General features: G+C 36.2%; 2 protein-coding genes across 2 annotated transcripts; both read right to left on the bottom strand.

The window, feature by feature from the left end:
• LOC109830280 lies at positions 1,073 to 13,958 on the bottom strand. Its single transcript, XM_020397499.1, has 19 exons — positions 13,844 to 13,958; positions 13,212 to 13,310; positions 12,124 to 12,330; positions 11,925 to 12,009; positions 11,759 to 11,836; positions 11,421 to 11,495; positions 10,839 to 10,936; positions 9,968 to 10,103; positions 9,662 to 9,769; positions 9,270 to 9,356; positions 4,195 to 4,292; positions 3,411 to 3,546; positions 3,093 to 3,200; positions 2,812 to 2,904; positions 2,459 to 2,593; positions 2,289 to 2,370; positions 1,544 to 1,815; positions 1,382 to 1,463; positions 1,073 to 1,202 (listed from the first exon to the last, which is right to left on the bottom strand). The coding sequence occupies exons 2-19, from the start codon at positions 13,305 to 13,307 to the stop codon at positions 1,073 to 1,075; spliced, it is 2,106 nt and encodes a 701-aa protein (XP_020253088.1). The 5' UTR covers positions 13,308 to 13,310; positions 13,844 to 13,958.
• On the bottom strand, positions 16,674 to 21,304 carry LOC109848880 (mannan endo-1,4-beta-mannosidase 6-like). Its single transcript, XM_020418600.1, has 4 exons — positions 20,933 to 21,304; positions 19,805 to 20,002; positions 17,745 to 17,867; positions 16,674 to 17,432 (listed from the first exon to the last, which is right to left on the bottom strand). Exons 1-4 carry the CDS (start codon positions 21,296 to 21,298, stop codon positions 16,839 to 16,841), a joined length of 1,281 nt encoding a protein of 426 aa, XP_020274189.1. The 5' UTR covers positions 21,299 to 21,304; the 3' UTR covers positions 16,674 to 16,838.

Genomic DNA, 23,609 nt, shown 5'->3' with positions numbered 1-23,609 from the left:
TCGTCGGGCAAGGAACTCAACAACAGCAACGCCTTGTCCTCATCCTCAATTATGACATCCACATTCGCCAAATCCGCAAGAAGCTTCGTGTAGTGGTTCATGTGATCTCTAATGGAGGTTCTCTTCTTTAATTGGAAACGATAAAGCCTCCTCTTCAAATGCAAGCGATTTTCCACACTCTTGGTCAAATACTTGCTTTCGAGAATCTCCCAAATCTTCTTCGCAGAAGTCTCATTCATCACATCATATTTTAGATCTTGAGTCAAACAAGACCTAATCACACCACACGCCGTTCGATTCATCTTTTTCCAAACATTCTCTTCAATCTCATCTGGCTTGCCATCTAACTCCAAGGTATCCTCCAAATTCTGCGCGTTCAGCGCATCCAAAACCTCGCATCTCCATAATCCAAAATTGTTTGTGCCATTAAATTTCTCCACATCTATCTTCATAGAGTGGATATTCAAACTCTGAATGGTCTTCACGCCAGAAGCACCACCCTCGACATCCGAAGCACCTTCTTTCCCCGACATCTTACACACCAACGAACAAAGAATAGATCCAAAACTAAAAGATAGAGTCTTTACCAAAAGATCCCACCTTTATCAGCACACAAAACAAAAAACCCTATGTGCCCTTTTATAGCAGCGGGTAATTGGGTGGGCTCGGGTTTTGTCCGCTGAACAATGATCTTTCTCCAAACATGTGGCCCCACATGATTGAAACTGTATGCTTAAAAGAAAAAATGCCTCATCAACTCACGCGTTTTCCCAGCTGCTATTCTTCACTTGGGAAAGGTGGACCCCACTCGGTTTCACAATACGCGGTTTGCTGGCCTCCTCTCATGATGAAATTCATCCACACTGGAGAACGTGGCCTCCACACTCACGTGCTCCAACAATTCTCCACCTCGGTGAAGTTTTCCCAAAACTGAGCCGACACCAACCAAACCAAAAATCTCACTTGTTGTGTCCAGTACACCGTGAAACAATTCACGATAACAGACTCAATCCATAACAAGTCGAGTCGGTTTCACAATACGCGGTTTGCTGGCCTCCTCTCATGATGAAATTCATCCACACTGGAGAACGTGGCCCCCACACTCACGTGCTCCAACAAAAACAACTATAGGCCAGACGGGCCTTATATATAGATGGAGTTTAAGATCATGCAACAAAGAATAAGCACCAAGGCGCTTTAACCTAGAAAATAACCAAGATATAGTATAATTGTAGTTGTGAGTTGCAAGTCGACTATAAGAGACAATATTAATCAAATAGATAAAGTAGAATTTTGGAAACGTAAGCCGCCTTTCATAATTATCATGTGGATAAATTGGTCGCAAAAAATAATTAATGAATGGAACTTCTGATATCCAAACCTGATTGGGTTTTTGATGTCTCCAGTTGTTAATACTCGATGTGATAATGAGGTCCATTCCTGTTGCAGAGTCATTATCTCATCTGTTCAAACAGTAAACCTAATATTAGTAAAATTAATAACAAACCTGGTAAAATTAAAAAGGACAAACAGAATAAGTCACCAGCAATGCTTGTCTTTTTATTTGCATCTGTGTGATCCTCAGGACTGCTTGAGGGAGATGCAATCTCAGCCATACTCATGCTGTCCTCTGGTCCATAGGACAATATATCAGAAGGGAGAACAGCTTTTGATGAATTTCTTTGAGCATTGTTGGCCACGCTGTTATCATTACCATCTGCAACTTTATAGTCTCCAGTGGTGTTTGTTATGCATTGATTTTTTATGAAGTCGTTTTTTGTGTCTAGTTTGGCTGTTGAAGTGCCACGTGCTACTCTGCAAGAATTACATAAATATAGCAGTAAACAATGTGAATATTCTCACACATTCTGTTACATGCAACTAGGTTGCGCAATTTGAAAACCGTTGGAAATATTATGAAGTTCTAAGGATTTGACAAGTTTCAGCAATATTTCTGAAACTTACTTATGACCTGGTCATCTTATTTGCAAATGTCAAGATTTTAACTAGAATGTGCAATTTGGAACAACTTAAAGAGATCTAAAGAATTTTGAGATGTTTGATTTTAGAAGTTTTTATAAAATATATAATGGTCTGAGGGGTTTATATGGAAAATGTGTAAGATATAATTGTGAAATTTGAGGTTGAACTACTTCAGAATGAGAATAAAAGAGCATATGAGAGTATGTTTCTTGCGTGTTAAAGTTCTCAGACAAAAAAAAATTCTTAACATCTGTCAACTGCAAAGAGATTATATTTCGAGTACTGTGAATTAAAAATGTACATACCCAGACAGCGGATTAGATGAATTGGAATACTCATGTGATACTGGCCTCTGCTGACAATCACTGATTACAATGCTGATATTGCCTGAAGCAGAAATATTACGATCAGCTTTTTACTTCAAACATATTCTGCCTAGGAGTTTATAACCCCCAAGAATCAGTATAATGCTCACCTGTGAGATCATCTACCTTGGGTTTCCTGGCATTACATTCCAGAACTTTGCCCTTATTATCAGCATCCAACAGGAGAGCGTCTGAAGATTGTGGTGTACGGACTGGCCTTTTAAGAGAGGACAAAATTTGACTGACTGGAAAAAAAGAAGAGAAAAACAAGAAATCCCCGATATAACTTGATGCTAGAGGAGCCAAATCAATCATAAACACAGAAAATATCCATATACTTGGAGATACAAGTGTATTGAGTAAGAACCAATGTAGGGAAGGAAAAAAAAAGAGAGATATATAGCCGTCTACATTAAGATTACAATAATCTACTAAAGGAGAACAACGTCAAGGACAAACAAACCGTCACATATTGGCCTATAGCTGATAGTGGTAGACCTCCCACTGCTAGAGTTAGCACCATGCGTGACCTCTCCTAAATTGCCCTTCTGGACATCTGTTTGACATTGTTGAAACCAATTTGGTTAAGATAGCTCTACATGTATTTGGACAATCCACTTGCACAATAAGGTCACAAGATGTACAACTTTACATGATCAAATGTGAACACATTGTCCATGCGCCGAACATATATAAAGGTAGCACAATTTATATAGGTAGCACTTTAGTAAATTGCCAGCAAACCTTTGAGCAATGACTTGTCATCATGGTCATTCCTATTATTTATTAACTTGTCCTTGCATGTACTCCTCAAACCTGCAACTTCTTCCAAAGGTTGCCTAGGGGAATCATCTGCACTTGACACTATATATTGATCAGACTTCAAAATTCAGCAAATGTTGCCAGGGAAAATTGTGATCTGCTTTAATGTATCCTTTCAGGTGTAGATGATAAAGAATTCTGCAGATATTAATCCTTTGCTTTCATGTGAATAAAATTTGATTACTTATCATGGACAAACAAACCCAAAAAAATCATTTGGATTCGGGAGAAGAACAGTACCCCCCACAGGAGTTATCTGCTCGCAGATCTCAATGAGATAGTTAGCGAATTCACGCATCTGCCCAGTTTTTACACATTCGTTAGATTTAAGGTACTGGCTACCCAGGATAGTCCTGTCTTCTTTAAATAGAATAGCCTGAAAACATAAGAGAATTAATAAGATGAAAGATACATTTGAAAATAAAAAACTAAACTTCTCCTCAGCTTTGATGCTGTGCATATGACAATAACTGCAAAACTGTGGCACACAATTAAGCTAAAAATAACTATCAGTATATCATTAAAAGGGAACATCCTTCCAGAGTTCAAATTCTATTTGATATTATATTGCAGAGACAACATGTTTGCCAAAATAATAACAGAAACCAATGACCTCACTTATGATCTAAGGCCATAAACATAAGAAAAGATTCAAAGAATTTAAATATAACTGCAAATTTTGACAATTTGTGGCATAACATAATGTTCAGGTATGGTAACACATAGAAGAGGGCACCACAATCATTTGATCAAGAAAGTGAAAGTTCTTTTTTTTTTCTGTTGGTAAATTTGCAAGTAGCTTCTGTTGATAAAAGATGAAATTTTGAATATCAAAACGCCTTAAGATCATGCAGGATTGTTCTTAGCTGTTATCCTCTGGTAAAAAGACACTAGACTGTTTCCTAAAATGCTAATTTGAGGCATGAATGCAGAAAATTCCTTGGGAGCAAATATTTATGTGCAAAAAGCATATAACAGAATAAAAGAGCTCCCACTACTAAAGATGAAAAAGAAATCAAATTACCTGCTTCATATGTGAACTGCAATTGACAAGCTGCAAGATGCCATCATGATACTTTTTTGCTTTCTGAGTTTTCTGAGTGGTGTACAAAGCATTCCATTCTAACCACAATGAAAAGATTTTCAATGTAAGAACAGCTGTACACGTATAAAATAAAGTCAATTGTAAATAATCAAAGTATCTAATTGAATCTCATATGAACTAATGGTTTTGGAAATGTAGTACATGGTGATTTTATATAAAATTTATTTATACATTGACACATCCACCAATATTACTAATTAACAATTAGTCAAATGGTAAATATCTGGCTTATTCCTTCACTTACATCTGTCTGGATTTCTGTCACCCGACACAAATCAAATAATGACATAAATCATGAGGTTGAGAAGAATTTGATGTTGAAACGTTGTGAAGTTGTTTGCCCATGGAATTGGCCTGTCCTTTCTTGTAATCTATCCTTGCACATCAATATAGGGTTTTCGACATGATACTAGGCAAATGCTTTGGTGGGTCTTTGGGTTAGATTTGAGAGATATTTCGTCATCGTATGTTTCGCAATTCTGTTTGAGAATGTCTAATCTTTCATCTGAGATGTAGGACAAAGGTTGAACAATGTCAATTTATGTAGATTATTCTCTCTCTTCACAATATCTCTATTTGTGCTTTGACAAGGCTGTGCACTTCTAGGGGTTAACTGCATAAATAATATCTCAAAAACACATCATACTAAAAGTTTGTATGTATATCTGTCTAACATCTTAAGAATAACTAAGTCGGTACCCTTCATTTGATGTCGATGATCTTTGATTTAACTTGCTAATGAACATAACTACTGCTAGTTAAGAAGCTTTCCATGAAGCTACCATATGTGGATCTTTCTCAAACGAATGTAGCTTATGAAAACACTTGAGGAAGTGAAGCAGAATTTGGAAATGATTGATACAGCTTGCCACAGTTCATGTATGGACACATGATTAGGGAAATCAATTGAACTAAGTTGGGTTAGGTAGCCGATAGTCAGCGTAAAATATAGTCGGATCCACATGAAAAATGAATCACATTATATACTTGTTGGGACGTCCCCACCATGATGTGTTGCATCGATGACACCCCGATGCAATGGTAAGTAAGCAAGGGTGGTTTGCTAGGGCGCCCCCCGGAAGCGACGCATTACATCGACATCACCTCGGTGTAATAACAAGTAAGCAATGGTGTTCTAAGAATCCACAATCCTCTAATAGGTTATCTAATAGTTTTAGGCAGACTAGAACGATTTAAGAGGGAAAATGGTAGGAGACTTTTACAAGAAAATAGAATTAGCTTAGCTACTCGGAATATAGGTACTTACCGAAAAGACTATGAAATTAGTGGATGTTATGCTTAGAAAAAAATAATAAATATAATTTGTTTACAAGAAACCAAATGGACATGTGAAAAATCTAGAGAAATTAAAAAGACCGAATCTAAACTTTGGTACACGAGAAAAGAGAATAATAGTAATGGAGTGAGAGTTCTTGTAATTAATATAATAAAAGAAAGTCTTGTAGAGGTAAAAATAGTCGGAGAAATAATAATAATAATAATAATTATCTTAGGTGTAAAGGTTATTAATATTATTAGTACTTACGCACCACAAATAGACTTGCCCAAGAGTACTAAAAGGGAATTTTGAGATAGATTAGATGAATTATTACTAGGAATCACATTTCGAGAGAAATTATTTATAGGAGGGGATACTAATGGGCATGTTGGTAAGGATAATAACGGATATGAGAGGATACATGGATGTTTCGGGTATGGAGATAAGAACGATATGAATAAATCAATTTTAGAGTCTGCAATATCGTATGATTTGATAATAACAATATACTTTTTAGAAAAAAGGATGAACACTTAATAACCTTTAAAAGTAGTTTTAATAATAGTCAAATAGACTTTTTTTTCTTAGTAGAATGACAGATAAGTTAATATGCAAAGATTGTAAAGTTATACCATGAGAGAGTTTAAGTACACAATATAGATGGATGGTCTTAGACATATCTATTAAGAAGTGGAGTAAAAAAACTAACGTGAACAAGAGACTAAGAACTAAATTGTGGAATTTAAAAGAAGTGAATTTAATACATTTTAAAGATAAGATAATGAAAGAAGTGGAACAAAGATAATGAGACTAATAGTATGTGGAATAGCATGTGTATTAGGAAAGTGACTAAAAATATACTAGAAGAATTTAAATGTTGTAGATTAGACTGTAAGGAGAATTGGAGGTGGAATGAGAGTGTGCAAAAGGTTATTAGAGAGAAGAAAACTTTATATAAAGAGTGACAAAAGTGTAGGACATAGGGAAAACTTAGAAAAATATAAACTAATAAGAAAGAAAGCAAAAAGAGCAGTTAGTGAGAATAAATATAAGGCTTATAAAAATTTTATAAGTTAGAATCTAAGGAGGGAGAGAAATATATATAAGCTTGCTAAGATTAGAGAAAGGAAGAGTAGAGATTTCGGTAAATTAGGTGTATTAAAAATGAGGATCAAAGAGTTCTAGTGACCGACAGGAAATAAAAGAGAGGTGGATGAGTTACTTTTATCATTTGTTTAATGATAACCAAACAAGTGAGCAAAATAGAGATTTTGACCATATAGTGAATGATAGGAACTATAGATATTGTCGAAAAATTTAGATTAACGAGGTTAAAGATGCTCTAAAGAAAATGAAAAATGGAAGAACCGTAAGATCGAACAATATCCCTATTGAAGTTTAAAAATATCTTGGAGATATAGGCTTAGGATGGTTAACTAAACTATTTAATAAGATTATCGAGACGAAAAGAATGCCAGATGAATGAAGGATTAGTACTTTGATACTGATATATAAGAATAAAGGGGATATATAAAGTTGTTCAAATTATTAAGGTATAAAACTTATGAGTCATACTAAGAAATTTTGAGAGAGAGTAATTGAACAAATACTAAGAAAAGAGATAAGTATATCTAAAAATCAATTTGGTTTTATGCTTGGGAGGTCAACTATGGAACATATACATATTTAAAGACGGTTGATGGAGAGATATAGAGAAAAGAGAAATGACCTATATATAATTTTTATCGATTTAGAAAAATCTTATGATAAAGTGCCTAAAGAGGTAATGTAGTGAGTATTAGAAAAGAAACATGTATCTAGTATATATATTGATGTGATTAAAAATATATATGATAGAGTAACAACTAGAGTAATAACTAACGAATGAGAGACTAAACCATATTTCCTATTACCATAGGTTTACACCAAGGGTTAGTTTTAAGTCATTATCCTTTTACATTAGTTATAGAACAATTTACTAAGCACATTCAGGATGAAATCTCATGGCGTATGTTATTTGCCGATGATATAGTATTAGTTGATGAAACTAGAATAGACATTATTTCTAAAGTAGAAAGATGAAGACCAACTTTTGAATCTAAATGTTTTAGAATTAGTAGAACAAAAACAGAATATATAATGTGTATTTTTAGTAAAACTAGGAATGGAAGAGAGTCTATGGTACATATTGATGGCCAAGAAATACCTAAAACTAATCATTTTTGCTATTTAGGATCAATCATTAGGCATGATGGTGAGATAGAAGATGATGTTGTGCATCGAATCAAATCGGGATTGTTGAAATGAAGAAGTGCTTCGGGAATCTTATGTGATCGCAGAATACCAATAAAACTAAAGAAAAAATTTTATAGGTTAGTTATAAGACCAACTATGCTTTATGGATCAGAGTATTTAGCAATTAAAAAATAACATGTTCAAAAAATGAGTGTAGCAGAAATGAGAATGTTGTGATGGTCTTGTGAGTATACATTAAAAGATAGGATAAGAAATGAGTGCATCCTTAGTAAATTAGATGTTACGTCTATTGAGGATAAAATGAGAGAGAATAAATTAAAATGGTTTGGTCATGTACAACGGAGACCTATTAGTGCACTGATTAGGAAAAGCAATAATATTAGAGTTAATGAGGTTAGGAAATCTAGAGGTTGTGACACCCCCACTTTAGTCCCACATGGACTAGTTAGTCTCACATGGACTAATGTGAAGAAATGTTAGTGTTTTAAATAGAGAAGCCCAAGAACAACTAGTGCTAGCATTTTAGCGGTGGATTGAAGCCAACATCGAGTTTCTCTTGGTGGGTCTCACGGCTTACGCTCGCCAACGGGTCCGTGGGCCCGGAACGTGATAAATGATATCAGAACAGTTACCAACCGGAAGTGTAAAGCTAAGTGTTATACCATGTGGATACGGTGGGAGCCACCTCTAGAGCCACATTTATAGTCCACATCGTCTGACAGTGATATTGAGATGTGCTAATTGTTATGTCGTGATAACGAGAACGTCGTCTTTATAAGGTGGGATAATTATGACACTCCCACTTTAGTCTCACATGGACTAGTTAGTCCCACATGGACTAGTGTGAAGAAATGTTAGTGACTTAAATAAAAAAGCCCAAGGCCCAAAAACAACTAGTGCTAGCATTTTGACGGTGGATTGAAACCAACATCACGTTGCTCTTGGTCCCCCGGCTTGCGCGCGCCAACGACCCATGTGCCCAGGGCGTGATAGAAGTAGACCTAGAATGACTTAGTTAGAAGCAATTAAGAATGCTATGATTACAACTAACTTAATAGAGGAGATGACTCATAACAAAATAGAATGGAAAAATATGATTCATGTAGCCGACCCCAAACATTCGGGATAAAGGTTTAGTTGTTGTTGTTGTTGTTGAACTAAGTTCTACTTGCTTCTGAGCTTAGAGTACATTACAGGACAAACTATTAGGGATCACAGCAGAAAATAACATTATAACACTATCTTTATTGTGGAAAAAGCTTGTCGCAAAGCACAAGAAAGCATGCAAAAGGCTAGCATCATTGTAGCTAGCAGCCTCAAAAAAGTGACAGAAAAGGGGAGTTGCTCGATATTCTTTTCAGATTGTAATAATCACATTCTTCCCAATAAAAATTTGAAATAGCATCCAGCAATGTCATCAAAAAATAAAATAGCAAATAATCAAGGACAGAAAAATCACCTTGTATTGACTTGACATGAGTATTGGTGGACCTGCCATCATCTGGATTAGCACAAGCAACTCCTGCATGCTCATATTGGGTATTGGCTGTATATAGGTGAAATAAATTTTACTGAACATGACAACTTGTTTAGCATATTGGCTAGTTGGCTTCACTAATAAGATCAGTGAATCTGCCATTAGCTGAGCTGCTACAATCTACAAAGTATTAACCTTTTCTATATCAACAAAAGTCAAGGTAAATTTAAATGCTATTAATAAATCACACTTCATAGCATAGCCAGAAGTGGTAACCTCACAGCTGGTCATTGATCTATCTGAAACGTAGAAAAATTTATTGTAGCTGGTAGTAGTCATCTGAGAACGAAAAGCAATTTATGCATGCTACTGACCATTAATTATTGACTTGGTTCTGGTGATTTTCTGATTAGCCATTAGCACATCCTTTCCTGTATTTCTACAACCATCCACTTGCTGCAAAAAGCCCTCATGCGACTTATCTGCATGATAGAAATATTTTTCACTCATACTAGATACTCAGGACTCTTGGAATATGAAAAAGTAAGTTGCTTCATTGCATGTTAAAATCTTGGACATACTCCAGTGTAAACAATGATGGGCCTTGCAAATATAAACTGTGTGCATAGGGGCAACAAAGAAAATCCCCAATAAGGGTCTGTCTACCAGAAGAAGTTTACCTCCTGGAAGAGCACATGGCTCACAAATCTGAACCAGGTAATTATGAAACTCATAGTCTTGCCCAGTTTCAACACATTCAACTGACTTAAGGTACTTGCTGCTAAGTACTGACCCATCTTCATTTAATAAGATAACCTGCAAGTACGACATTGCTGAATCAGAACTGGAAGCCAAAAAACACTGCATCCAGTGAGAGAGTTGCATATAAACGAGTAGATCACTACCAAATACCAATATAAGGTGTAGCTTCTACAGAACAAAAATCTTTCTGCTTTAGTATTTGCCCATGAAAAGGTGCAAACTGCTGCCATATGAAACTAAATCAAGTGCTCAAAGAAATCAACATGTACCATCTGTTAATTGGAAATGCTCTATTATTGATTATGAAATGCAATTAGTAAGCAAAAAAATTACCAAAGTAACAGTTAGGTGACCTAGGTAAAGGTGCAATCCAGTAATTCAAGTCATGCAAAGATTGGGTTTCTCAAATGCCTTCAGATCTTTATAATTTTTAAGGGGAAAATGCTTCCATCCCCCGAAATTTCCGAACCATATGCCCCCACCCACACAAGTGGGGTATTCAAATGCGGAAAAGCACGTACCTTTTAAAGGACTCCCTACCCCTTTTTCCTCCCAGTAACATATGTATAGTACATGTTATTAAAAAAATCCATATTACCCTAATTTTTGTTTTAGAAAATAGCTGTTCCCTCCCTGCAGCTCCCCACCGCCACTGCCATTCCCCTCTCCCATATATTGATGTTTTAAGTTGAAATCTTAAACAATCATTTGAATATTCAAAAGAGTTCCTTTAGGAGATGCCTAAAGCATAGAAACCTACTATAATAGTAAATAAGAGCATCAACTAACCTGATTCATATGTGAACCACGACTGACAAGCTGCAAAATGCCATCATGGTATCTTTTTGATTTTTGAGTTATTTGAGTAGTGTACAACGCAGTCCATTCTACATAGGATGGAAAACATCAAAGAAAAATAAATATTATCATGTATCAAGATAAAATGGCTGGGAACATGCAAATTCAATTGTTTCTGCAAAAACTTGTAAAACCATGATGTGTAGTTTCCTTGTCATGCAATGCACGTTCATGGACTGTAGGAGGTTCATTAGTATTCATGATAATTCTTTTGGTGAGTTCCTGGGTTCTAGTGTGTTATACAAGCTTAGACATGACAAATTAAAATATATAGTCACCCTTTTGTTGCTAACGGGTATGAGCTTTATTACAAATTAAACTTCATTTACTGGACATTTAGATGTCCAACAATGTCAAGAAAATATACAGTCTTTGGTGGGTTTAAAAAACAATAATGATATCTTTAGGTAATTGTTTCCACAGGTGAAAATATGAAAATCTCCGAAAATCATGGTATTTCAATTTTCTATTCCACTACCTGGGCCTGCAATAAAAGCATATTCCGATGCTAACCTTTTAAAGTGGTCTGGGCTTCATCTGGACCACTTTGAAGCACCCCAGCACCACACTGCTTAGTCTGCTGATTCCCTGAGTAGTAAACCATAAGATATCAGAAAGATAAATACACCATTAAGCAAAAAGAGTTGGTTGACAAAAAACAATAATTGCTAACAAATAGAATAAACATGTCATTGGTTTTACTGGCAAAAGGATGAAAATGATATTTCCAATGAATCAAAGAATATATAAATGGTTATAAAAAATAGATATATAAATGGGTTTATAATGGTTGAAGATAAGAGCTATTTGACTGGAATCTGACCTCTGCAAGCAAATACATGTACACTAACCTCTGTTATTGCTGGAAATGGAATTGGAATGTTCTGGAGCTGCTTCATTTTGTCTTGTGTTTCTCTTGTTTTCTATAGCTAAAAGTATTCACATACAAATGCCTAAAAGTTAGAATATATAGCTTGTGCATGTGCCTTGAAATGCATGTTTGAGAAAAAGAATTACCTTTCTTGCTTTCATGAACTGCATTTGAATGGTTCTTTGATGGTAAATTTTGCAATGTGCTTTTCTTAATTTCAAGGTGAAAGGCCTGCACTTTTTTAAGTAAAAGGGTTGTAACAAACCAAGAATAATAATTTAAATACTTCTATGTGCTACAAATATTTCCAAAAAAAAACAAATTGTTGTGTGTGCAAGTCTAAACCTTCCGTCTATATGCTCCAGCTCTTTCTTTCGATTCCACATCTTCTCCACCCCCATTTAAATCTGCTGAAGGCATGTGACATTCTTCAGGGTTCCCGATGTCAACAAGATGACTATCAAATACCAGCATCCCACCACATTCAACCAATTCATCCTTTTTCAAAAATCTGCTATCTATAAGTTTCTCGCAATCATCATACAGTAGTACCTAAGAAGATAGATGAATTACAGCAATCTAATTAAGAACAGAGAAAGGACCATCGCAGCCTTAGAAGATAGAAACACATGAATGTAATATCCTGAATGAAACAAGGCATACCTTGCAAACTTGAACTAAGGTAAATAACGAAAAAAATAGAATCATAGAAAATTAAAGCAACAACCTTATATGCTGGGTTGAGTGAGTGAAGCCAAGCTCACTTAATGCTTAGAATTTTGCCAAATCTTACTCACAAAATTGCCTCCTTAATCACCAAAGGTCAAGATGTCAACATGCAAAGTATGTAAAATTAGGAACCCGTAGAATGTTTCTGATACATTCTCATTAAAATAAGACAAGGACCCTTCATGGATGTCATTCATAATCCCAATTCATTAAATAAGACAAAGGTCAAGATGTCGATATTTAGCCCTTTGCTAGTGTATATTAAAACCAGAATAAATACTTAATTTATCATCTTATCATAGTTTTATTGAAGGCAAGGGTAGTTCGTCAAAAAAAAACACTGGTGAAAAAAATCTAACACAAGTTATTCGTTTGCCAAAAGCTCCCTTTATTTTTGAAGCCACAAGGTATCCAGCATCTCAAAGGAACCCCTCTACTAATTTCTCTAGAAAGGCACTCCTTAATGCAGAGCTAGATTAATAGAAACAAAACTTATATTGAATCATTGGAGGATAAAACATAAGAGTCTACCTACTTTCCTATAAGATTTCATGACAAAGAGAAAATGCACAAGGTGGGTTTTTACACCTGGGGCAATGATAACCAACAGCCATTGAAGAAATGGTGTCGAACATAAAAAGGAAATTTCTATCTTTTAAAAGCAAAAGATACTAACAATAATTTGAAAGATGTGAAAGGTGTACCTTGTCACCTGAGAGCTTCAAGATCCCGTCTTGATATACTTTCCTCTTTTGCTTTATGTGTTTTGTGTAGGTCGCTGTCCATCTATTCACTTTCATAATCTGAAGGTAGTGAAAAAAACACTATATTGACTCCAATATCTCATCTAGTGTACTCAAAAATTTTGACAGAATTTTTAGAAAAAAGATCATCCATGACTTAAGATTTCAAAAGCACATTTTGATTTGAACCGGAGATACTTGGATTCAATTCACTACAAACCGAAAGTAGTAAGCTCGATTCATGAAATGTCATTCATTAGCAGTTTAAATGTATCATTATCACTTATGTACACTAACAGTAAATACCACCAGATGAAGAAACACTTATTAGTTAATATTAGGGTTAATAAAGGCATTTCAACAATTGACATCAATTAGATTGGGAGAAAGCGATTTCAGAACAAATAAAGAAAAGCAAAAGCGCTGGTCGAGATATTAGCAAATAAATTGGAAAATCCTCGCAGAAATTGAGGGGGAAAACATAATCCACTTAATCCCACAAACGATCGAACTAGTGGCTATACTAAAAATGCAACTCAACAAGAGAAATTTCACGAAAAAAATCATCATTTCTGTTTGAATTGGGGACTTACACTTGGATTTAGGATCCGCTAGGGTTTTTTTCTTTTTCGTCGCTGGGGTTTTGGGATCCAAGAGGAGGACGATCGATGAAATTTGGGCGGGAGGAATGCGAAAGTGCAGGCATCGCTGCCTCCTCATGTTGGCTTTATTGCCTACAAACCCCCAACATTTCCCTGTTTACAACTATTTCCAATATCTAAAAACTTGCTAATCTACCCTACATTCTCCAAAGTTGAGCTAAAATACTCCTCCCATTTCCTGTTAACGTGAAGTGAGAACCCAGATTGTTTGTTAAACTAATTCATAATTTATTTTAAAAAACGACTAATCTAATAATTAACTTAATTTAAAGGGGAACTTGCTTCTAGCCCCCAATTTCATTACAAGTGTTTCACTCCCTCCCAATACTTTTTCAACGCTCCCAAAACCCCAAAAGCAAACCCATAATTCCCTGAGTCCCCAAAACACAAAACCCAAGAGTTTAAAACATGTGAAGACGACAATACTCTCTCTCTCTCTCTCTCTCATGATATTATTGTGATGATTTAAAATGGGTTTTTTTGGGCTCCAAAATTTTCCAACGGCGTCAACATTGACAGTAATACTTTTCCGGCGTTTGTTCACGAGGCGGAGAAAAAGTCTTGGGGAAACTAGAATTTTTCGATGGAATACTTGTAAGGAAACGGCGGGAAAGTTTCGCTGGCGAGAAGAAAACGACGTTCGTTCATCGGCAGAATATTTGTAAGGAAATCGATGACTTAAGATTAAAATAGAATATGTAAATTTATATATTATTGTTATTTCACAGTAATAAGTTTGTTGTTAAGCTTATGAGTTGGTGGTGAATGAAGGTTACATGTTGGTTTTGAAGGTTATGGGCTGGTTGTGAAGGATACACGTTGGTTGTGAAAGTGTTACGGGTCGGTTGTGAAGGATACGTGTTGGTTGTGAAGATTACGCATTGGTTGTAAAGGATACGCGTTGATTGTGAAGGTGTTACGTTTGGTTGTTAAGGTTACGGGTCGTTTATTAAGGTTAAGGATTGGTTGTTAATGTTACGAGTCGGTTGTTAAGGTTACAGGTTAGTTGTTAAGGTTATGGGTCGCTTGTTAATGTTACGGTTCGATTATTAAGGTTACGGGTTGGTTGTGAACCTCGGTAACCTCCGTAACCTTAACAACCAATCTGTACATTAACAACTAACTCGTAATCTTAACAACAAACCTGTAACTTTAACAACTGACCTGTAACCTTAACAACCGACCCGTAACCTTAACAATTAACTTGTAACCTTAACAACCAATGCGTAACCTTCACAACCATGACCTTAACAACCGACCCTAACCTTAACAACTGACCCGTAACCTTAACAACCAACCTATAACCTTAATAACCAACCATTAACCTTAACAACCAACCCGTAACACCTTCACAACCAACATTTAACCTCCCTTCACCACTAACTCATAAGCTTAACAACAAATTTATTACCGTGAAATAACAATAATATATAAATTTACATACTCTATTTTAATCTCAAGTTACCGAGGCTCACAACCAACCCGTAACATTAACCGACCTGTAACCTTAACAACCGACCCATAACATTAACAACCGACCCTTAACCTTAACAACCGACCCGTAACCATCATAAAAAATCACATTATTGTTGTACATATTCATCCATCAACATTAACAACAAACAAACAAACAAACAAACACACACACATATATATATATATATTATATATATATATATATATATAGAAAAGTGTTCCTAAGGTGACGCCTTAGATAATCATCTAAGGACACGACCTAAAATCACATGATTGAGCTACATTGTGGATGATCCGCTTGTTGAACTTGATCTACATATTCTAAAGCCCACACACACCAAGCTTGGAGTGAACCCATCGTCGCTTGACCATCCGTCGAGCCATATGAAAAGTTCTATTCATTCAAAACCGTTAAATTTGATACGAGTGGATGAAGGGTGAAAGGAGGACGAGTTCATCCCAAACTTGGTGTGTTAGGGTTTTAGAATATGTAGATCAAGTTCAACGAAGCGGATCATCCATAATGTAGCTCAATCATGTGATTTTATGCCACGTCCTCAGATGATTTTAGTGAGTCGAGGTGGGAGACCGTGAAGGCGAACCGTGATGACGTGGAGCGATCCCCGCCGTTGGATTTTATCGAGAGAAAGAGAGAAAGGGTATAATGGTCTTCACATGTTTAAAACTCTTGGGTTTTGTGTTTTGGGGCTCAGGGAATTATGAGTTTACTTTTGGGGGTTTTGAAAGCGTTGAAAAAGTCTTGGGGATAGATGGAACACTTGGACTGGTTTTGGGTGCTAGAGACAATTTTCCCTAATTTAAATAATCAATGAATAGTTAAAATTCGGAGAGAGAGAATAAAATGCAAATATCAAGATTTGGGGATAAAATTGCAAATAGGACACGTATGGGGTATGTATGCAGAAAACCCTTTTACATCTTATACCATTTTAGTTTCAGGAAAGAATAAAATTTTAAATATTAATTTAGAAAACAACCAACTTTAAGTTTATTTATGAAAAAAAAACTTCAACCGCATGAATAATTCAAAAGTACAAAAAAGAAAGAATAATTAAAAACATTTCATCCAATAGGAAAAAGTGCATTCAATTTGTAAGAAGAGAAAATGCATATAAATTAAAAAAAATATTATACTTAAACTATCACCATTCAGAATCTCAAATTAAAGATATGACGATTTCTGCCCAATAAAGAAATAATCTAAATATCACATACTTATTAATAACATACAAACTTTAGGACATAGATACTTCTATCATCTAACTCATCTCCATGTACAACAGCTCTAATCTCTGCATGAGTTCATACAAATACCGAACTCTTATTCTTCATCCTCATCGAAGAACTGCATGAGTTCATACAACTAAAAACCCTCACAAGAATCTCTGATCCAATATTTTGTGTTACATAGACTCAGGGATATAAGAACTCAGCACAAAGTTCGCCCTCCTCTTTCTCTGAACAAATTATTTAACCTGCAAGATTGCTGAACTATGAGCTTAGAAGTAGACGAACGCTCACTCGCAACCAATGAAAACTCATCAAGATATCCTCGCATCCCTTCAACAGTCAATTGCCAAATCAAAGCTCCAGCTCCTGCTCCCCCTTTCTTAGTGGACTCATAAACTTTTTCATAAACCATCTTCAGCAAAATATCTCTATCAGATAAGCCATTTTTCATTTCTGCTTGCTGAAATCCCACCTCTGAGAAAAGCACGGGTTTCTTTAGCACGTCCTCACCGTCGTTTATATGAGTGTCGACCCATTTAGAGAGATATCTGGCTTTTTCTTCTAAGTTTGCATTTGGAATCCAGCTATCTGGATATGCATGTACTGAAGCGAAATCGATGTGCTTGAGGGCTGAGTTTTGGATGAAATCTGAACCAAGTGAAGATGCCCATTTCCCAGGATTTACCTCTAACCTGTTGGTTCTTTGATGGCCATAAAACCCTTCAAGGCCAATTGTGACCAGGTGTTTTGAGTCTAAACTCTTTACGTAAGATGCCATCTCACCGATCCAAGCCTATTAAGAGTTAAAATTTAATTAAGTGCAAGTTTAATTTGTAAGATGAACACTGTTCTAGTCAAACAACAAATTCCAAGGTTTTTTCATGGGTTAATTGCCAATAGACCCCCTGCAGTTTTATTGTTGCAAATAGACCCCTTGAGTGAATTTTTTTATTACTCTTTTACCTGTTGTGTAAAAAAAACTAAGGATGAAAAGAGTAAAAAGAATCCACTCAAGGGACCTATCTACAGCAATAGAACTACAGGACAATCTGCAATTGGGCAGTAGCATAGGGGGTCTATCCGCAATTAACCCTTTTTTCATTACCTGAAGAAGAGGAGCAGATAAGCTGGACACACACCGAGGTTCATTCATAAGCTCCCAAGCAAATATGGAGGGTTCATCAGAATATTTGACTCCACTGAATGAATTCTTTCTTGTCAAAATTGCCTGCAATAATTTGTTAGTATGACAAACAAATCAAGATATGCAATCACAGCACCAATATTATCATATCACTTTTATCTCAAAATGAGTGAAAAGTTAATGTAGCAGAAACCTAAGATCATATGGATCTTTCTGTGAATGTAATTTTTTGTAGATGTTACACTCACTTAAGGGATGACAATAAACTTCTCCCATATAACTCATATTAAAATTACCAATAACTGTTGTTAAACCTAAGATTACAAGCCACTGTGACGTGTTTGGCAAACACCTTTTTTGGCTTATAAGCCCAAAAAATATAAGTCGGGGTAACCCAGCTTATTTTTTGGTGGCTTATAAGGCAACATAGTTTGACCAAGTAAAAGATCACTATACCCCCTTAACATTTAAGAAAATTCAAAAGTTCTATATTCCCTCTCCAATCCTTTTTTGGTCATTTTGACAACAAAGATGGATTATAAGTCACTCATCTAACAAACATTCTACTATTGGCCAAACTCTTTGGATTATAGTTGACTTATAAGCCATTTGTGGATTACAAACTAAGTAGATTATTGTCTGAAGTTGCCAAACATGGCTGAAGTTTCCAAGTCTCCTAAAGAGAAAATTATAAAAAGTAGGATACTAGTACATGGACATATTATTTTGATCTCACATATGACTAGCAGTGATCTCGTGAACAATTGTTCGTCCGCGTACTATACCACTATAAAACATCCAACAGCACATAACAACACTCATCTATACGACTATACCTTGTACATCAATTATGATTTATAACCTCTTATGCCACTACTGTCACCCAGGACCCTCCCCAGCTTACTCACACTTGACAAAACTTCGATACTCTCATTGAAGCTCCATCCAGGATTGTAGGATGCTAATAAACACTTGACAGGTTATAGATGGTTTTTTGTAAAAAAAAGAACTGTTTGGATAAAACCATTCATGAAGGATGATTTTGATATGATTAAAAAATAATGCCTGGTGAAAAAGGGTCTGGGCCAAATGACTTTTATTGGTTAAAGCCGTCTAAAGAGATATCCAATGGTGCTCTTCAAAGTTCACATAGAAGAACCATCAGATGTACCAAACTCTAATGGCCTCTCGAATGCATATGGTTTGTATTGCATTTATGTGCATCATGGCACTAAGGAATGTGTTTCTGTATTCATATTAATCTATAAATAGAACAGCAACTAGATATCAGTCTTAAGTGTCCAAATGTCACTATGAATTGCTATCAATAGCTTGACATCAACCTTTGCGCCAAAATTCTGTGCAAGTGTACCTTGCAAATAGGGAATATATAAACAACAAGGGTATTTCCAGTATAGCAAGCTAGTTAAGAGCGAAAAACTCTCTCATCAATTATTCAGTTTAATCAACCAAGACATGCAAAAAAGTTCAGAGGTGTTCAATATGGATATACCGCCATTTATCGCTAATTAAGATTTTTGTGGACTAAATTTCATAAAATAAAACCTCATATGGATCCACAAAATACATTCAGTTTCTTCAGGCCCAAGTCATCAAGTTGTTATAAGACAGTAGACACATTATTGAACAAGCAGCCATTATAACCAAGACATGCAAAAAAGTTCAAAGGTGTTCAATATGATATACCGCCATTTATCGCTAATTAAGATTTTTGTGGACTAAATTTCATAAAATAAAACCTCATATGGATCCACAAAATACATTCAGTTTCTTCAGGCCCAAGTCATCAAGTTGTTATAAGACAGTAGACGCATTATTGAACAAGCAGCCATTATCAACAACCATACCGATAAATATAAAGGGCATATTAATGACAAAACACTTGTTTTCCACTTTGAGAGGCCAAACTACGCTATATCGAAACCTAAACGTGTGCGGCAATTTGACAACCTTGAATTCAGTTCTTGAGAGAGGATAAGAAGCGAGTCAGTAACATTTACCTTTACATAAGCCTTATAATATCTCTTTATGAGAGGATGCGAGAAGAAAGAATCAGTCGACGATGACACATTGGCTCCTGCTGCTTTTGCCCATTTCACATACTGAGCTTTACCTCCAAACGCATTAAGATTATTTACAAGTGACAGAACTAACCTTATATGATTCCTTCTCGCTTGATATATTATGTAATCCAATAACTGAAACCAAATAAGTAGATAAACAAATGAAAAGGATGTTGTATACTAAAGCCTAAGCAGTCAAGTATAATTCATAACACTAAGGTACAGAACTAATCAAGCTAATAAAATCCACCATAAAAATTCCAATTGCTACCCAAAAGGAGTTTCTCTTTGAAAAATGATAGAGACACACCCCAGCCACAACTCCAACTACGCCCTCTCTCTCTCTCATTTGCTACAGTACACCGGGCCTCATATGAGATTTTAAAATTTTAAAATCTTATGTGGGGCCCGGTGCACTATAACAAATAAAAAAGAAGGTGTGGTTAGAGTTGTGGTTGGGGGTGCGCGCTACCGTTTCCTTTTTGATATATTCATCTATTAAATATCACTGGCCCACTGAAAAACATCCCTCATTCATATACAATGAACCATTCTCAAAGGGAGGTAAAAAAATTAAATAAAATAAATAAACCCAGAAACTCTAATTTCAAAGGAAAGCCATTAATTCCCCAAAACCCGAAAGATTTTTCTTCCGAATTAGAATTCAAAAAGGAAAGTAAAAACGACAAAATCCAGAAAAAAATTCGCAAGAACCAACAATGCAAATTGTTAGCGAGTAAAAAAAGACATCTTTGTCAACTAATTATTATTTACTATCAATAAAATTTCGCTCCATCCATTTCTAAACGAAATCAAATTAAAAAAAGACGTTCTTTTCCAACTTCAAGGGAGGAAAAAATCCAATCATTTGAAAAGCAAGAATTTTGAAGCAAAAAAAAAAAAAAGTAATTCGCGCCACAGATAATTCAGCATCTGAAAGATATATACATCAGTATTGATAATTTAGGGATAAATAGTTTACAAACCCTAAAAAAGACGGTCCTTTTAGATTCAAAAACAAAATTTGAAGCGCGCGAATCTTGATGGGGAATAAAAAGACAACACCTGAAAGAGACTCTCGTCGAAAACACCGGGAGAGAGCTGAAGCGGGTGGGCCCCAGCATCATAAAAAGCCCACGTGCGGCAAACCGTCATCCCCATTTCCCTCCCTCTCCTCATCATCTCCTCAATGGACTCGGGCGACAGCGACGATATCATCCAATACGAGTTCCACCCGTTAACGTATACCGGCGACCCAGTGCTGGAGTCAACGAATCGCGTGCCGACGCATGTTATGAAGGACATCTCTGGCTGGAGCCAGGGGATGGGGATTCGAACTTGAAAACTGCCATGGTTGCTGCTCGACCAGTTTAAGTAGCCGACGGCGGCGAGGAGGAGGAGACCGATGGTCGTGTAGTGGGGCCCGTCCATTTTAATAGTTTGGGTTCAGTGTTTGCTAGATGCTGGTCATAATCATGGTTGATGGGATTTTATAAGGGTGGGATAATTTTCGCTTGGTCCTATTTTAGAACGTACTTTGTTTATGGACCCTAAAGTTTTTTCAGTTTTTCTTTTTTTTTCTTTTGTTTTTAAGGTGATATTCGTTAGCATTATTAAGTGAGAATGGTCTTTCATTCTAGGAACGTTCAAAATAGAAATAACAGTAAGAATAATCTATATTTTTGTCTGACGTTAAAGAACGATGAAGGAAATCTCAAAACTTAGCCGAACACAGAGAAAGAAAGGGAGAAGACATCCGAACAGACAATGAAATGATTAGAGATGTACAGAAGTTATTACGAAGCTCTGACTGACAGATAAACGACATATGTGACTGATCGTTTCTCCAACAGAAACTGAATTGCGAGTAAAATGGAATGCTTCCATTTTTTTATCGTACAAAAAACATTGCACTCGTTATAATCCATGTGCAGAATATAGATCGTTTAAGTATATAATTAGAAGTTTCTTGAAATTCTTTATATATTGCAGTCCCCCAGTGAAATTTTAAGGTCTCCCCGCTTCTACAAAATCATTGGCTCTGTTTTAACACAAAATGGGTATGTTCGCAAATAAGTTGCTCGGTCTAAAGGGCAAGACCTAAATATACTTCCCACAAAGTGGCCTGAAGTAAATTTCTCAAAATCTTATTAATTATCCGAAAAAAATTGACCTCTTCAGATGAAACAACACAAGATTGTCTACATACTAAAGAATGAAAAACAAAAATAACCACCGAAGGACAGAGGTTTTCACATGTACTTCGTGTCCTAAAGGTGCAAGCACTTGCTTGGAATCTAAAGAACCAATGAAGCTAAAACGTCACTTTTTATAATGTTCTTTACTCCACATAAATTGGGGTCTTGTGCTAAAATCCCTACACATGTACCGATACCTATATAACCACCAACCGACTCCCACGATGCTCGTTAGCGTTATTTGCGCACTTAATTGTCGGTTATGTAAATATTTCCAAGCTTTATTTTTTGCCGCATTTAGAGACCGAGCTGATTCACTGCTTTGACTTGAGCGTTAGCGTCCAAAGTCAAACATTAGAAATTAATTTAAAGGACAAGAGGTTCGTGATGTATGATGCAGCTTAATACAAAACGAGCTGACCTAATTGAGTTGTGTAAATCCATTTGTTTGCGGTGAAAGTTGATGTTTTCATTGTTATCGAATCTATTACAACTTTAGTCGTTACAATGAACTCGAATAAAATAAAAAAATTGATCTTTTTATAAGATCTCCTTACACAATGAAAATAAAAAAGTTTACAACTTTATCAAACAAACGCAGAGATCGTTTATCGGTCTTCTGCTTGCGTGTGATCTTTGCCTGTGTCGGGGTTTATCCGTGGACCACCGTCGATCAGATCTGATTGCTGAAAAATTGGGCAGAGCTTCGTCTATCCGCGAAGGGATCGAGAAACCGTAGCTCTTATCTCGGCGAAGCGAGATAATCACTCTTCTTAAGATTACCGCAACGGGATAATCCTAATGAACGGATCCGGGAAACTGTAGATCTGACGAATCTCTCTCTCTTGCGTTGAAGAACTCGATCCGATCTCTCCTCCTCCTCTCTGAAATCCGTGCACCTTCAGTCTTCAATCCGGCAGGGCTTCGCCTAATCTCCAAATTTTCGGATCTGAAAAAATGAGGACCCGGGGGCTCTATTTATAGGCTTTACAGACGTCCGGGCGGTTAAAACAGCCTAAAAGGCCATTTCTGCGTTAGAGACACCCCAGGGTGTCTCAAACTGGGCCGAGACACCTCGGGTGCCCCAGTTCATCCTGAGACGCTTCGTTATGCCTGTTTGATTGTTTCCACCGTAAATTCTTCGTCCGAACTCGGATTTGAGTGATTCCAAGTGCGTTGGAAAGCTGACAAAGAGTTCTATAAGCTCCAATGATTAGATCATCAGTTGAACAAATGAGTCACGAAGGGTATTTCGCCGTTTGTGAACGATACGAGGTTCCTGATCAGTTCATATCTTCATCATTCCGAAGTTCCGTTGTTTCACGTAGTTCGTCAGTTTACTTCAAGCGTTCACCGACATCAATTAAGCTTCTGTGAACCAGATGGTGACGTTCATCGTTATTTCTTAACACTGAGCTGTTCGTGGAGACCTATAGGCAATTTTCGATGCCTACACCATTCATGAGATTTTACGTGACTATCTCGTTGTGCATTAATTGTTGAAAGTAGACCGGATCTCTTTACGTATATATAATGAAAGAGTG

The sequence above is a fragment of the Asparagus officinalis genome, chromosome 1 (assembly GCF_001876935.1).
Source record: "Asparagus officinalis chromosome 1, Aspof.V1, whole genome shotgun sequence".
NCBI classification, from domain to species: Eukaryota; Viridiplantae; Streptophyta; class Magnoliopsida; order Asparagales; family Asparagaceae; genus Asparagus; species Asparagus officinalis.
The sequence above is the reverse complement of the archived record's forward strand: the minus strand, read 5'-3'. Positions and strand labels throughout refer to the sequence as shown.